Consider the following 17,121-nt stretch of genomic DNA (forward strand, 5'->3'; position numbering starts at 1 on the left):
AGATTTACCAAAATTGACAGGGCCCCCTAGTTATATTTAAATCAGAAAAAGCCCTGTTATGATTTTACCTGAGATTGTGAAAATTCTTATAAAATAAGTCATTTGTGCTGCTTGGGGGAGAAATCTGAGGGGCTCCCTGAATAAATACATCTTTCTATTTAGACTAAGGAAGTAAACAGCTGACGTGAATTCTAAACTTAGCCAAGAGAACAATATGGTGGACGAGATTAGAATAACCTCATTCCTCATCTGATATGATGGCAGAAGAGGTAGCCAATATAAACAGAGGCATCTCATTAAATTGTTTTTATAGACTAAATAAAATTGGATTTTCTGCTAGTCACAGAACAAGAGGTGTTATTTTATCTACTGCACTAACTACCTTTTCTGTAAGGAGGCCAGCTACTTTAGGAAATTAAATTTCAGGCAGAAGAGGGCAAGATGCATATGAAAATATGTAGAAGTTACAACCAGGTACATTTATCTTCAAGAAAAACTCAATCACTTGCAAACAAATTAAAATCCATGTAGACCCCGGAAAGGCTAACTGGCAGATTACCATATGTCAAAATTAGATTCTTCCAAACAAAGATAATCCTCTTAATACAAGCAGATTTTCTACCTGACAGATGGTTAAGATTTTGGCTATTTGTCTTACAGATGTCTTTATACAGTAGTGTGAAGACTACCTTTTTTTAAACTTTGAGAGCATTACACTGACTTAAAATGAGCTCTCTCAAGAATGCCAAGTAGTGATACCCACCTTCTCAAGCCAGCCAATACTAAAAACTGCCCTTGCGGACTCCAGAATATCGTATTTGCCTGCTGCTTGTCAAACGTTTCTGAAAGGAAACAAAATTTGTATTTATGCCAACATAGAAAGGATGGAAGTCTCCACCCAATGGTATCAAGAAGCTTAGTAGCAATCACACTGACAGGCATTCCACAGAGTCCTCAAAAAGGCACTGCTGAGCTCTGCAATTAACAAGCACGTGTCTACTATAGTAGTATTTTAAATTGGAAGAATGAAACCCAACATGGATCTGCTCTCACTGATTAAACTGAAAACAAGGGATGATCAAAACATTCAAAAAGGTACATTTGCAGGCAGAGAGAATCAGGAATCCCCAAAGCCTTAGCACACAAGTTGTACCAATTTAACTAAAATTGTTTAGAAACAGATGTAGTTAAATTGGTGCAACCCCTTATGTGGATACTTTTTTTGGCATAAGAGTGCTTTTTCACAATTTAGTTTAAGCTGATTCCTTGAGGATTTAAGTTAAATCAATACAAGGCCCACAAGCCAAAAATGGAGGGTGTGGAAAAGGAGAGAATGTCCAAGTTGAGAAAGGGAGGAAATCCTTAAAATACTGGGGAGGAAGTGTAGAGAAGATGAATTAATGGAGACAGGAAAGGAAGTTTCAAAAATGCATTTTTTTGCCCTATCACAGAAAGGTGGTATTTAAACTTTGCCAGCAAAAGAGGCACAGGCCACAAGATTAATATTTTACCAGTGAACCTTTCATTCTCAACCCCCAGACTCTGAATAAAATGGTAATTTGGCCCTCACTACAGAATAAATTGATACCCCTGCTCTCAGAGCTGTTCTCCCAGCCCAAGACAGCTGGAGTGCAGCATGCTCAAGACATGTTCCCTCCCATGCCCTCTGTCAGGGCCCAGAAGTATCATAATCTGTCTATGCAAAAGCAACTGTAAGAAGTCTACAGGGTAAACAGGTTGCCACCACCACGAAGTGCTTAATGCCTAGATTCCTCCACATGTACTCCTGCTGCAACTCTACTTACTGATGAGCTCTATTTTCCCATTGTTTTTGACATGGTAAAAGGAGATAGAAATTCGGGGAGGTTCTCCATGCAATACAGCAAACTTGCTTCCATTTGGTTCCCAGGCAAAGGCTATGATACTTTCTGCAACAGATGTAAAGAAGTGTCAAAAGCCAACATTGTACAAAGAGCCAAAATTCTTGAGTTAAGTCAGTCATTCTCTACACAGCTTCAATTCCAAGCAGTTACCGTATACAGGACTGAGGAAATCCTGGATATGAAAGAGAACATTCATTATGACGAGCAATTTGGTATTAAGATTTCTACTGCTGCTTTGCTTCTAGTGAGCCAACCAGACAAATGCAGAGGATAATACTTATGGGGTGTTCACAATCACCTATCCCAGCTTTTTTCCAGCCCAGTACAGAATATCCTCAGACAGAAGGGTAAAGCTCAAACTAAGTCATCAGTCTCCCACTAGGGAAGCTTCTCCTTTGTTATTGAAGTACCGCAACTGAAGCGGAAAACAGTCTGCCAGGCAATTTTTTTAGATTCAGAAATGGCTGGGCCAAGACAGAGAGACAAGTTTGCCATCCAGTTGCTCTTCAGCTGTTAAAACCAGTTAGTTGTAGCATTTTACACTACAGTATTTTGCCAGTTTATTCACTGATGAATACTGAATGTATAAATACACAACGTCAGAAAAATAGCTAGTACATTTGTCTCTAGGATTTACCTTTCATTTCTACCACATCCACAGGGACCTGCTTCTCTCTCATTCGGAAGATCTCAAAGTTGGTCACCACACCCTGTGAAAGTCAACACAGGTCAGGTATCTAGTATAATTCACTTTAATGCAGGACTATGAGGATGACTATGCAACTGGCCTGGTTTAGTACTTCAAGTTGATAAATCTAGACATTTTGGGCTCATTTCCCTAGAGGGTGGAAGATAACACAGAAAGATCATGAATCATTTCTAAAGACCTTTATTAAAACAGGATTTTCTTCAGCAAGTTGTGCGTTAACAAAAAAAAGGCTTTCTGCGGTACAAAAGTTGAGACTATTTAAAAAGGACTGAAACAAACGGTAGGTCACACAGCGTCTCCTGTGGGACCAAAACCAGCTGAAACGAATACAACAAATGCTGAAAGAAGGGGGTCTGTCCCCAGGTGCTTCAAAAATAAGACAGACATACTTTCATTGATCTTGCAGAACCCAATGGATAGTGATGTCAAATCCAATGCTCATTAAGTGCCCATGGGACCTTACACATAGCCCTTAAAAACCTAACTGAAAAAATGAGAGGGTTTTGACACCAAGTAACTGATTCACGCATTTTTATCAATCCATATTGAAATGCAAAAACCAAAGCAAAAAGTAGAGAGAACCAGTTTTGTGAACACATCTAGGAAGCACATACCTGTGTACCTTTAGGAGTCCTGTCTACCTTCACACACAGATAATCTCCATTCTTTTGCCAATGCAGCTTGCAGTCCACCACATTGAACAGGTTCCGCACACGGATTTCTTGTCTGGAGGGGAGCTGCATCAGTGTTACCCTTGCAGGGATATCTTTGTCTTCAGGCACCCAAAACGCAATTATGTTACCCCCTGGAGACCATGAGAAATCCCTGCGAAGGAGACAAGATGTCAAAAAAAAAGTAATCAGTTAAAGATATGTTGTTGCAAGCAACACAAGGAACAGCGTTCTGCATTACATTTGGTACATTATTGTGAATCAATCAGTTCCCAGGTAGCTTGATACTAAAGCTAGGCTACAGGGAGGAATTCTAACTCTAAATTCAAGTGCAATGAGAATGACTAAAAATAAATTTACCAGGACCCGCTTAGTGACCCTGCAAAAAACCCAGGTTTGATTTGCCATTCACAGGTGGACAAGAAGTGATGCAGAAATAATACACTTACATCTAGGAAAGGTAGAAAGAGTACCGCATCTCATACTGCAGAATCCCAAGTGATTTGGGAGATAGTTTAATGGGTTGTCTTTTTGTAACTCATTTTATCAACCTATGTTAAAAGTACACTTCTCTCCTACAATCTGTCACACTTAGCTTCCTTGTTAAGGAAGCTAGAAATCTACTTAAGAGAGATCCCCATTCTCAGAGAAGCCTTTCAGAACCCTGGAAAGGTGAAAAAGTCAGTCGTTTCTTTAGGAATCACAATGAGAATCATAGAATTATAGAATAAGCCTAGCTACCTCAGTGCCAGCTGGTAAAGTATAGTGCACTCTTATTTAAGACTATGGAAGGCCAAATATCAGACAAGATATCCCTTTATTGATGTAATAACCTTAACTTGAGTTAAATGCATTTTGGTTTATGCAACAGAAACATCAAGTTAGATCATCTAGCTTTTATATATTTCAGGCACCATTGCAAAGTTCACAAAATTGTCACCAATGCATGGAAAGAGAGAAGTAGTGAAAAACTGATGTCTTTACTTCTTCCCCATAGGTAGTTTCTCCACAGCTGCAGAATAGGATCATCAGCAAGGAAAGTATAAACATTGAAAAGAAACATGCTATCATATTGAAATTCTAAGTATTAATTCTATTACTGCACCAAAAGCGTAAGAGTTGAAGAAGAGTTAACATTATTCCAGTTGACTAACAGCCACCTAACACTGACATAACCTGTCTTTTGCTGAAGAAGATGCCTAACAACTCTTACTGCTGACCACCAAGGTAGGAAGCAGATGGTTCTGAACTATATACTAATTCTTCATTGTGTAATCACTTCACACATGCAAAGTTTTCAGTGCATATAGATATCAGGCTGAAAAGCTGATCCATGAGCTAAGAAAAGGGGATGTTCTGGGAAACAGCATTTAATACTCTCCACCCAGAACTACATCTCATAGTGAGAAAGACTGAAAGAGCTCAGTCTGCTTGTCTTTGAGAGGCAAGTTGATTACACTGTATAAGTATCTTCATGGGGAGAAAATACTGGGTACCAATAAGCTCTTTAATCTAGTGGAGAAAGGACTAACAAGAACCAAATAACCAGAAGCTAAAGTAAAAAATTTAAATGAGAAATAAAGCACACATATATGGTTTATTTTAACAGTGAGGGCAATTACTCCTGGAACAAACCATCGAGGGAAGTGGATTATCTTTCTTTTGAGGTCTTCAAGTCAAGACAACATGCCTTTCTGTGAGAAATGCTTTAGTCAGATCCAAGTTGTTGGCCTCAATACAGGGATAACTAGGTGAAATGCAATGGCTTGTAATATATAGGTCATGATCTAATGGTCTCTTCTGGCCTTGAACTCCATGATACTAGAATCCTAACACAATAATATTTCAAGAATAAAACAAAAGAGAGCAGAACTCTTCACAAGAGAATAAACTCACTTTATCCCGTTGATTTTCAAACTTTTCTTGTCCAGCAAACCCATAGACTGCAAAAGAGAAAAATCATAAATTTGCAAGTTAGAAATACTTACATAGGTAGGTTATTTAAATTAACACCCTTAAGGAGGTAGGGAAATGTCCCCATTTCATCACTACCTGGATATATAGTACAAAAAACACTTGCCACACATCCCCATAATCCTAATTCTTGCATCCTAATTCTAGTCCCCATAACCCTACAAATTAAAAATATGCATTAGGATGATGAGGCATACTGGAAAATAAAGCAGGCTGTAAGCAACAGTGTTACATGAATGGATTTCAGGGGGGGTTTTCTGGTAGTGATCTGCTGACAAAAGTTGGGAAGTATTAAACAACTGTGATACTGTAAGGCTGTATTTTCTACGCCCCATTAAAAAATTAAGTTGCTCTCCTCATCTGCTTCTTTCCAACTTTTACCACCCCAGTGGAAAATTAAGAAGAAAAACAACCAACCAAAACCCTGAACAGTGGGGATGTTGGGAGCCCAAGGAAAGAGCAAAACAAGAGAGGGTGGGTTTCTCACCCTTTAATAAATATTTACTGGAGAGTCAGTTTTGTTTTTAAATCAAATTTTAGCAGTAACTCGCTTCAAAAAAAAAAAAAAGCAGCACTTCAGGTACAGCTGACATTATAAAGCAGGTTATATGTAAAAAAGCACTTACAGGTGTTTCATAGATGCTGAGGGTGTCCGATGTCATTCGGGCAAAAAATTTACCATCATGACTCCACCTGAACAAACAAGAGGAAGACGAAGCATCAGATCTATCATGTTACCTCACTAGTAAGAAGAGGGCAGTCATTTAGTGTGATCTGTCCTCTACTACTGTTACCCAACCTACTTAAAAATGGGCCAATGGGCTGAGCTTTCACAGTGGAACCCTCGCTTCTTCTGTCCAGTTAGGGTATCCCAGATGATTATGGCCTGAGGGTCATCTTGTGTGTCCATTAAAGGGCTGAAGGTCACTAAATACCTACAAAAAGGGGAGAGGGAAAATGACTAGCTTCACTTTTCATATGGTGTAATTATCATTTCAGCACAAATATGCTTTCATCTAATTGTGAGAAGAATCAGCTACGCAAAGTTCAAGAGGCATGCACTGAAAGAGGACACAGCCAGAATTGGAGAACTCTTTTCTCCAATCGACCCCTACACAAACTAGTGAAGGAGTTAGAGATGGCTTAGGTATTAGATAGCCACCCATATGCCCCTTTTTAATAGAGGGAAAGCTCTCTAGGAGTAGAGTAGTGGAGAGCCTTATTCACCCACCTCAGGAACCAGCTGAGGTTACTATGGGGCTGTGGAGCAGTACCACAGCGTAACTGTGGATGTTCTAGGAGGACAGAGTCCCTTCTCTTTCAACAGCTGGGGGGGGGATGAAGCTTTGTCAGCATTTAGATAGACTGTCTGATTACATCAGTGTTCCCAGGCAGGATCCAGCACTCTTTCCAGTACCTAGATGTGTCAGATGTGGTGTTGGGCATCCAAACTATGGTATTGCCTCTGGATTCCTCTGGCCATAAAAACACCCAATCCAAGCAAGAAACCCACCATACCTGGGTGTTGTAAAGGGGAAACATCATCATCAATGGACGACGACTAATGAGGTACATAGTATAAAACACAATGGCCTAGAGACAAGAATTTACCAGATGGGAGCTTTCAGGACAGGAACACATTTTCCTATTAAGAGCCCAAGCACATCTCAACTACAATAAAAATCTAAAACCAAAATACTCCCAAGTCAGGCTTTCAGTTCATAAACACAAAACAGAAGCTTAAGCATCACAAGAGATAAAAATAGGTTTAATGAAAGCTTCACCATTTGCCTGACAATCTCCACAGATACCATCATAAAACAAAAAGCATAAAGAATTATTCATCTGAAAATTACAACCCTTGAAGATGCTGATAAACTGATCATTCTGCTGAAAGACCAGAACTCAACTCTCAGGCATCACTGACTGAGTTCAAAGATACCATCTGTGTGTGCATTAAGGTGCTTGTACCTGACAAACTGAAGTAAACTGGAAGATTTTATTATTAAATACTTTAGTTCATTACTCTGGATTGCGTTCTTTAAATACTTTTTCCAATTTAAAAAGTAGAAAGTCATGTCAAACAGAATTATGGATACACACAAACATTCTAAAAATATTTAATGAAAAAAAGGCAGCAATTCCAAAGAGCAGAGAAATGAAGATTGAAAACCCATGATACCTAAAAGTAGATAAGGCAGAATAAACATGCTGTGTGTTCTATTTTTTAAGGCATGATCTCAAACTGCTTTTATACCATACCTTTCACAAGGTGAGAAGTCAATAAGCTGTACCCCCTGGTGACTGAACCTCTGAATCTGTTTGAACTTCTCTCCTCCCCACAAAGCAATGCCTCTCTGATGGAATGTAGCCAGGTAAGTACCTTTTGGGGACCAGCGTACATAGGTTTCTGTCCACCGCTGCAAGCAAAGTGTACAGCATACATCAGAGCTGAATTACATTAAGACGACTCTCAGTATGTGTAGTTTGTTGCTTCACACACATACTGCCCCCCACTCCGCAAGTAATCCAGCAGCCACATTTACACAAGCTTAAACATGACTGGAGTGCAGTTCTTATTTCCTTAGTCTAAATGTTTCCTGGAAAATGCCTTTGAATGAAACTTCCAAATTTTAAACACTCACTAACCAGAAGAATAAAACTAGTGAGCCAGAAGTGGATGGTAGTGGGAAGCCTTCAGCAGTGTCCAGAAGCTCAGCATGCCACTTGTTCTCGGACTACTGGAAGCGTGTTCTAATCTTCCTAACAAAAATATAGCTCCTGAACTTCACCTACGGTGAGGGAAAAGGGCATCTTCTACATGAACCTTGGTTAATAAGCATCTGCTAATTTGGAAGGCTCTTCACCACCCCCAAATCAATTTCTCCCTACTCCTTGCCTTCCCCTAACCATAACAGAGGAGCTCCTTGTCATCAGAAAAATCTTGTTGAGGTCTCCTTCCCTGGGCTCTAGAGCAGATATGTGAGCTGCTGGTGATGGACTGCTTCCAGCACTGAGCCTACCACAAATCTTCAGGGCTCCTTCTCTCAGCAGAAACAATAAAGAGGAGCTAGGGAATAGCATGCACTTGACAGCAGTAATCTCCCGCTCACCACTGATGAGCAGAGATCTCTCAAACTCTGATTTTGCACGGCTAGGTCTTTTGATTGAAACATCTTAGTCTGGTTATTATCCCTAATTTACAGATGGGGAGGTTAACTGAAATCACAGCAAGGTTGCAGAATAGATCATCTCAGTTCACTTTCAACTTTATTTCCTTTCCAAAACAGGCAACCCTGCCTCTAAATGAATGAATCATCTCCTTTAGAAGGTTAAAAACAAAAACAAAAAACCAAAAATGTACACTGAACAGCAGGAAATGGAGAAGTTGTTTTCATCAAAGAAAGTGAATGTTACAACTTTATTCTGTCCCACCAAATCCCAGCACGCAAAAATTGAACAAGATTGTCATCTCACTACTGCCCCAGTTTCCTGAGTTCACCGCTTTTTCAGAGCCTTAATGACCATTCTGTATTTAGAATATGCAGCTGTTCTCTCAGGCACACTCACTGGTCTTTCTTCAATTGCGACTGGTTCCTTTGCATCATTCCAATAGATGCAAGTGCGGTCTCCTGACTCAAAGATCACACTGTATTGATCCCTACAGTCTGGGTCCTCCAACCAGTAGCGAAGATTCCCCTAAAAGAAGGAGTCAGGAGCTAAGGAGGCAAATTCCTGAAAATACCATATTCATGCTCCAGGATGAAAATTCTACTTATTAACACATGATAAAAAAAACAAAGATAATTACAAGCCATAAGTTATTTAACTACAGATTTCAGAAATTTAATTCTCTAGCTATTTTGGCTTAAACTTTGGAAAAACACATTAGCAATTTGAAATATCAGGACCTCATTTCCCTCTTTGCCCAAGAACTATGGCAAGTTCTTTGGATGAGCTGCAGCTCTCCACGAGGGGGAAGATAACAATTCTTAAACAGTAGCAGCGGTCACTATGAAAGCAACATAGCTTTGTTCTGTATTTTTTGTATGAATGCCACAGCAATAAGGAGTTTTAGAATGTGGAATATTTTTATTCAAAGCTTCACATAACATATCCCTTTCATCTTTCCAACAAACAAAGAAAAAAAACAAACAAACAAACAAACAAACATACCAAGTCTTTAAATGGCTGTTTCTCTGGGATGTCCCATTCTTCACTGATTGTCATGTATCTAGAAGAGTGATTTGATCAGTTACACATATTGCAGATGCCTTTGATCAGAAGTAGGCTACAACATGGTCTTTAGGAATAAAGGAGAGAGAGAATAATGATGGCTACACTCACTTGTCAAAATCCGTGAAAAGGTTGACTCTGAAAGTGTGCTGCTTGTCCAACTTGTATCCATCTGCATTTTTCACAGCATCCACTGCATGTGCTGGGGACATGTACTCCAGGAAAATATACCTAAGTTAAAGGAGATAAATGTGATTACTCAGTAGCAACCTGCCTGTAGTCAGCATTAGCCATACAGTGGGTGAACTAACTGAAAAGCTGGTACTCAATCCAGAAGGCAAGATTGAAGAAGTTGCAATTTTTACCCCTGAATCCGGTAGAGGAGAAGGCAATTAATCTCCACTTTCCTCATGTAAGTGTTTTTCTTAATCACACATACATGACTTGGAACACATTTTTCCCTGCCTTCTTGAAACTGGGTGGAACAGATTATGAAGGCATATTCACACACAGCAGAATTGCAATAAGCACTACCATCAGGTGGATGGGTAAGCAGCTCTTCCCAACAGAAAGGCAGGACATGTTTTAGAAGTGAGCAAATTCAGCGTGCTACTTAAAACTTTTCATTCATAAGTTCTGGGCCCTCAAAACACAACTACTACTCCACCAATGTTCCCTCTACTTTTTTATATCCATGTGCGGAAATAATTGTGTCATGTGCACCAATACGGAGATGATGTGTGGTGGAGATGGGGCTGAGGGGTTCAGAGTGCGGGAGCTGGGGGTGTGGGCTCTGGGGTGGGACTGGGAATGAGGGGCTTGGGGTGCAGGCTGCCCCGGGGCCAGAGGAGAGGTGCCTCTCCCTGGCCCTGCACATCTCCTACCTCTCTTTCCTCTCCAGTCCAGGCCCCCATGGCTGCACAGCCCTAGACAGCCTGCTGTGCAGCCATGCAGCTTAGAGGGAATTTTGCTCTCCACTTAAACCAAATTATAATCAAACTCTTCCTCTCCAAGTGGAGTCCAGTCTGTAACTTGGAAGAAGCCAGAATTCATGGTACATTGGACATAGGACCTAATAATGTCCCACAGAAAATGATTTTCAAGGTATCTGGATTTGTTTTGTAAAGTTTATCCTGACTGAGCTGAAGGCCCTCCAGCCCACAGGAATTATTCCAGCACTACAACTCCAGGAAGCATATACTGAATAATTTGACAACCGATTACTTGATCTCTACATTCTCTTATCTGCCATATTGGGTCTCCAAACCCCAAAGAGAAATATGCTACTCTCCTGCCACCTTAACAGTCTCATTCAGCTGAAAACTGGGATAGTGATAATCAGGAGAAAATGCCACCACCCAAAATCTGTAAATACCTTTCCCCCAAGCCCAAGATGTTTGTTACCCATTTGTTCAACATGGCTACACCTATTCTCCTGTACGGCTATAGTCTAGGAAACAATTAAACCCTTCAGTGGCCTGAGGATCTTGCGCCTGTATCACTGAGATAGCATGCCAAAGTGCCTCTATGGACATCATCCTATTCTGTTATGTCAGGGTTAGAATTTTAGCCCACAAATTAGCATTTTATTAGCATTCAAAGGATTAACCTGAGCAATGTTTCAATCCCATTTCCAGCAGGAGTTCTCATTACTCACCCCTTTGTCTTCCCATCTGCTTCCGGGTAAAATTCATTGGTAATTTTCCCAAACTTGGAAAAGATTTTGTGAATAACATTCTTCAGTTTCTCAAGACGGTCTGGTCCAACTTGGGGAACATTATCCACTACAATTACTGAATCGATTCCATCTGCCTCCTGTGGCTGGTCTTTTAGCACATCACCAAGTAATTCTGCAAAATGAAAGAGGGAGAAAAACTCAGCACCAATCTCTGGAGTGAATGGGGAAGGGAGGAGAGAGATGAGAATTCAATAGCTAGTTACCTACACTCTTCTCAAACACCTTTAAAACGTTTAGGAGTAACTGAAAGCTGTATGGAACACTGAGCTTGACTGAGTTTACTAAAACGACACCAAAATGTTCACCCTTCCCCCCCACCATTTTAACAGAGGTGTAATCTACTAGGACATGCTTACTATAAGGCACAATTTTCTGAAGATCACAGATGCTAGCTTGACATGACAGACCACCTTCCATTGTCCGTTTCTCGGAAAGAACTCAACACTTTATATTTAAAAGACATTTGAAACCTCAGAAGCCTACAGCTAGAGGAGTTAAATCTTGTCCTAAAAAAGTCCCCCAAATTGCTTATGAATCAGAGCACAACAGTTACCCACAAACCCACACTGAACTAAATGCGGACATAAAGAAAGAATTTTGATATCACCTTTCCTCCCACATCAAAAAAGCCTTAGTATGATTCTCCATTGGAAGCCCTGTATGTTGTAGCATCACTGTAATTATAGTTGGGAAGTCATGATCATTCTAAGCCTTTAATTAGAACTTTGAAGATGATGCATTGGGGGCGAGAGATTGTATTCCATATCCCTCCCTCCCCCCAGATTTCTGCCAAGGAGGGTTCACAACAGAACATGGCCAGCAGCAGCCTTTCAGCACTCTGCTGGCAGGAAGGGATGGGAGCTGCTTCCAGCCACGGGGGGGGGGGGGGGAAGAGAGGGGGGAAGGAAGGAGAAGGAAAGGGAAGAACTGGCCCATGCCTTTGCAGAGCTCATCCCTCCCCTCACTGCAGTACTTATCTGAGGGGTGGAGAGGCTGCCCTGTGCTGGTGCTCCAGGCGGCTTTGGCATATGCAGGGCTCGACTCCCCTTGGGCAGCTCCCTGGGCACCAGCCCAGTCAGAGGCAGCGGGTAGGAAGGAACCTGCCAGGCAGGCTGCAGGTGTGCCAAACATTCCTGCCAGAGGCAGATGGGGCAAAAGGGCAAAGCAGAGAGAGGACAGCGAGGAGAGGAGCACGTAAAGGGCAGACAGGTGGGCAACAGATGTGATGTGGGGTGGTCATGTGACCACCCCAACCATTAAATTATCCCCCCACTATTGGGAATTACAAGTTGCCTATGGAAGCAAGGTTGCCAACTTTCTAATTGCACAAAACCAAACACTTTAGCCCTGCCCCTTCCCTGAGGCCCCACCCACACGCACTACATTGCCCCTCCCTCAGCGCTCACTCTCCCCCACGCTCACTAAGTTTCACTGGGTTGGGGCTGGACATGAGGGGTTTGGAGTGCCTGAGGAGGTTCCAGGCTGGGGCCGAGGGATTTGGAGTTCCGAAGGAGGTTGGGCTCTGGGCTAGAGGAGGGGATGAGGGGTTTGGGGTGCAGGAGGGGGCTCCAGGCTGGGGCTGAGGGATTTGGAGTGCAGGATGGAGCTGCGGGTTGAGAAAGGGGTTGGGGTGAAGAAGGGGGAGAGGGCTCTGGGGTGGGGCCAGGGATGAGGGGTATGGGATGCAGGAGGGAGCTCTAGGTTTGCGGGGGGCAGGGCTGGGGCATGGGGTTGGGGTTACCTCAGGCAGCTCCCGGTCAGCGGCGCACTGGGACTAAGGCAGGCTGCCTGCCTGCCCTGGCACCATCTGCACTGTACCCCAGAAGTGACCAGCAGGTCCAGCACCTAGGCGGGGGGAGGAGGCACCCCTCACCTCAGCTTCCATTGGCCAGAGTGCGGATCCCTGTGGGCCCCCCCCCACCTAGGAGCCGTACCTGCTGGTTGCTTCCGAGGCGCAGCCCGGTGCCAGGACAGGTAGGGACTAGCCTAGCTTAGCTCCACAACACCACGACTGGACTTTTAACGCCCCGGTTGGCGGTGCTGACCAGAGCCGCAAGGGTCCCTTTTCAACCGGGTGTTCCAGTCGAAAACCTGACACCTGGTCACCCGATATGGATGTGAGGAAAATTTGTTAAGGCATTTTAAGCACGAAGCAACTGAATGCATCTTTTCAACCCTCTTGACATTCTGACAGGTCATCCGTATCCTGCAAATCCTCCTAGCCCATCTCCTACAACACCCTTTACATTGTCCGAGAAAAAGTTTAGCTGGTAGGATGGTACAGTGAGCCTGTGCTTCAAGTTTCTATTTGGAAGAGGAAGTTAAAACCAAAAGTCTTACTCTAATATTATGGTTGAGGTTTTACATATACAGAACTCAGGAAATTCAGAAGTATAGTTCCTACAGAATCATGGCATGGACACAACAAATTTAGTTCTCACTAGGAAGACAGCGGTAGTTCAAGCTATAACAGAACTTCCATTCTAATCCTCCGTTTTCACACACATATATTAAGGCATAAACATTATGTATGTGCAACGTATCCAAGGTACAATTGCTCTGGGAACCATAACTTTCACATGCACATAAGTCACAGAACCTCAACAACAACATTGCATTCATGTAGTTTTTCCATTTCATAGAATGCAGGTCAGATTTCTGGGTAGTGTCTAGTAACAGCCCGCCCTCCGATGAGAAATTGACAGACTCCAAACTAATCCCCCAAATCAGTACTAAGACATGCACTGACATCAGATCCATTAATCAAAATGAAAAGGAGTACCTGTGGCACCTTAGAGACTAGCAAATTTATTAGAGCATAAGCTTTCGTGAGCTACAGCTCACACGAAAGCTTATGCTCTAATAAATTTGTTAGTCTCTAAGGTGCCACAAGTACTCCTTTTCTTTTTGCAAATACAGACTAACACGGCTGCTGCTCTGAAACCCATTAATCAAAATGGCATAGAAGGCACAGAAACAAGGACTAAGTTCCACTTTATATCTGCTTTACCTAGCAACGCCCAAGATTTATAACCAGTGCATCCCATTACCTAGTTATACTACAAGACTGAAAAAATATCTCCTTCAGTTTTACCAAGGCTTCTATTATGCTATCTGACTGAATGGAACAAAGTCTACTGATGAAAAAGCTAAATAGGGGCAGGAAAAAGATCTGGAGACAACAACAGAGCAGAAATAATTCCGACAATCCTGGTTCCTTCAGATATTCAAATGATTATCTGAATTCAATCAATTTATGCCTGTAATTTCTAAAAACGATGAATCATTGCAAAACACACAACTAAAAAATATAGCTAATACAAAAGAGAGATAGGTGTCATTTCACTTTTGAAATGCAATTTAAAGAAGCAGTCTGGAGAGTCAGACTGTGTAGACAGCATTCAGAAATCAGGAAGATTTAATAAGCACCATGAAAACACTTAAATACCAGAAAACGTTACAAGGTGTTGGAAGTGCTTAGAGCTTTAACCACCAGTTTTTGCCAGCTGTCTAGTAACTGACGTGATCAGAATTTTTGGATTATTTACCCAGAGGCTGAAACTGGGAAAGAAAAGAGGACAGTGTTGGGAAATATCTGGCATTGATAAATGCTTACTCAATTTCAACCAACCAAAGAACAGAAAGTTAGGCCTTGTGTTATTTTTAATTTAGTGAATATACAATTACGTTGTCTGTTAAGCCTGCTATAGTTTGTTCCAAACTGTTCGGTTTTATGCATAACATTACCAAGATTACACAGGATTGACAGTTACTATACAGATTTTGGCAAATTGTGTAAGCACCACAGTATTATTATGATGAAGGGTAGATAAATGCAAGGTGTTTTTTTTTTTGTTTGGTTGGTTTTTTTTGCTTCTTTATGATGCAAGCTGTCTATAAACTCAGATTCCAAGGTCAGAAGGGACCATTGTGATCATCTAGTCTGACCTCCTGTATAATACAGGACATAGAACTACCCCCAAAATAATTCCTAGAGCATATCTTTTTGAAAAACATCCAATCTGGATTAAAAATTCGCCAGTGATTGGTAAATTGTTCCAATGGTAAAGTAACCTCCCTGTCAAAAATGTATACACTGTTTTCAATCTGAATTTGTCTAGCTTCAATTTACTACCACTGGATCATATTATATCTTTCTTTCTCTGTTAGACTGAAAAGCCCATTATTAAATATTTGTTCCACATGCAGTTACTTTTAGACCAACCAAGTAACCCCCTAAGCTTCCCTTTGTTAAATTAAATAGATGGAGTTCTTTGAATCTATCACTAAAAGGCATATTTCCTCATTCATTAATCATTTTTGTGGCTTTTCTCAGAACGCTCACCAATTTATCAACATCCTTCTTGAACTGTGGGCACCTGAACCAGACAATATTCCTGCAGCAGTCACACCAGTGCCAAATACAGAGATAAAATAACCCCTCTAGTCCTACTTGACACTTCTGTTTAGCCATTCCAGGATCACATTAACTCTTTTTGACCACAGTACAGTCCCAGGGAAGTCTGCACCACTGCGCATGTGCAGAATTCAACTCCCTCCGCAGAATTTCTTGCTTCCCCATCATGTTCCATGGGGAAGTGAAAGGAAAGCCATATAGGGTTGGGGGCAGGTCTAGGGATGCCCAGGTGCATAGTTTTTTTTGGGGGGGGAATTGCCCCCCCAAATAGAGGCAAGGCATGGCGGGGTGGGGGGGGGGGGAGAAGAGAAGAAAGATCATGTGGGGTCATGTGCCAGTGCTCCGGCCATTTCTGTGAGCGCAGAGCTGCCCGGTTGAAGGAGTTTATATACACAGTGGTGAGGTTTTCTGTGTGTGTATATAAATCTCCCCACTGTATTTTCCACTGAATGCATCTGATGTAGTGAGCTGTAGCTCACGAAAACTTATGCTCAAATAAATTTGTTAGTCTCTAAGGTGCCACAAGTACTCCTTTTCTTTTTGCGAATACAGACTAACATGGCTGCTACTCTGAATCCTGTTTTCTGTACAAAAGCGAGTGCCTGCAGTGGGGTCCAGGGCAAGGGGGGGAATGGGGGAAGGAGGATGGGATGTGGAAGAGAAGGGGATGGGGGAAGTGGGAGCCCAGCACGCGGCGTCCTCTTGGCAGCAGCTGCTGGGGATCCCCTGTTAAGCAGGCCCATCAAACCCCCACACCCGGACCACCCCAATGAACCCCCCTGCATCTGGACTCCCACCCCACTGAGTCCCACGCAGCTACATCTGAATCCCCACACTACCAGCACCTGGACCCCCCCCCAGTCAAGCCCCCTCCTCCCACGTCTAGACCCCCACCCCCGATAAGCCCCAACCCACCTGAACCCACCCAATAAGCCTGTGTCCAGATCCCATACTGAACTGCCTGCACCCAGATTGCCCTGTACAGAATCCTCTCACCCCAAACCTGGATCCCGCTGGGCTGAGCCTGCCTGCCCACACGTGGTGCACCTAGAGTAGAGGGGTAGGATCAGCCCTTGTGCTGGGTTAGGGTCAGGTGCAGCAGGGTCATCTCCCACTTCCATGCAGTCAGTGGCCTGTGTTCTCCCCCACTGCCATGCTGGAGCCTCCACATTTATGTATTGACAAAATCTGCAGAATTTTAAAATATTGTGCACAGAAATTTTATTTTGTTGGCACAGAATTCCCTCAGGCGTAAGTGTCACACTGGGAGCTCATGTTCAGTTGATTATGCCCCATGGACCTCAAATCCTTTTCAGAGTCATTTCTTCCCAGGACAGAGTCCCCCATTCTGTAAGTATGGCCTATATTCTTTGATCCTAGCTGTACACACCATTTACATTTAGCTGTATTAAAATGCATATTGTTTGCTTTCACCCGGTCTATCAAACGATCCAGATGTCACCAGATTCAGAGCATTGTCCTCTTCACTGTTT

At 42.4% G+C, this 17,121-nt stretch overlaps 1 protein-coding gene across 2 annotated transcripts in view; it reads right to left on the reverse strand.

Moving 5' to 3' along the window:
* Nucleotides 1-17,121, reverse strand: part of EIF3B (eukaryotic translation initiation factor 3 subunit B) — a 34,335-nt gene that overhangs the window by 10,310 nt on the left and 6,904 nt on the right. For both annotated transcript variants that reach the window (XR_006274624.1, XM_038419070.2), the window contains exons 2-13: nucleotides 11,131-11,323; nucleotides 9,585-9,704; nucleotides 9,414-9,471; nucleotides 8,808-8,936; nucleotides 7,500-7,657; nucleotides 6,041-6,172; nucleotides 5,864-5,930; nucleotides 5,160-5,206; nucleotides 3,207-3,417; nucleotides 2,521-2,593; nucleotides 1,806-1,928; nucleotides 764-842 (exon numbers count right to left, since the gene is read on the reverse strand). Coding sequence is in view for 1 of the 2 variants with exons in the window: in XM_038419070.2 (XP_038274998.1) it covers nucleotides 764-842; nucleotides 1,806-1,928; nucleotides 2,521-2,593; nucleotides 3,207-3,417; nucleotides 5,160-5,206; nucleotides 5,864-5,930; nucleotides 6,041-6,172; nucleotides 7,500-7,657; nucleotides 8,808-8,936; nucleotides 9,414-9,471; nucleotides 9,585-9,704; nucleotides 11,131-11,323 (1,390 nt within the window). In the remaining variant the exon portion in view is untranslated. The remainder of the gene's footprint in view (nucleotides 1-763; nucleotides 843-1,805; nucleotides 1,929-2,520; nucleotides 2,594-3,206; nucleotides 3,418-5,159; nucleotides 5,207-5,863; nucleotides 5,931-6,040; nucleotides 6,173-7,499; nucleotides 7,658-8,807; nucleotides 8,937-9,413; nucleotides 9,472-9,584; nucleotides 9,705-11,130; nucleotides 11,324-17,121) is intronic.

The sequence above is a fragment of the Dermochelys coriacea genome, chromosome 10, assembly GCF_009764565.3.
Source record: "Dermochelys coriacea isolate rDerCor1 chromosome 10, rDerCor1.pri.v4, whole genome shotgun sequence".
NCBI lineage: Eukaryota > Metazoa > Chordata > Testudines > Dermochelyidae > Dermochelys > Dermochelys coriacea.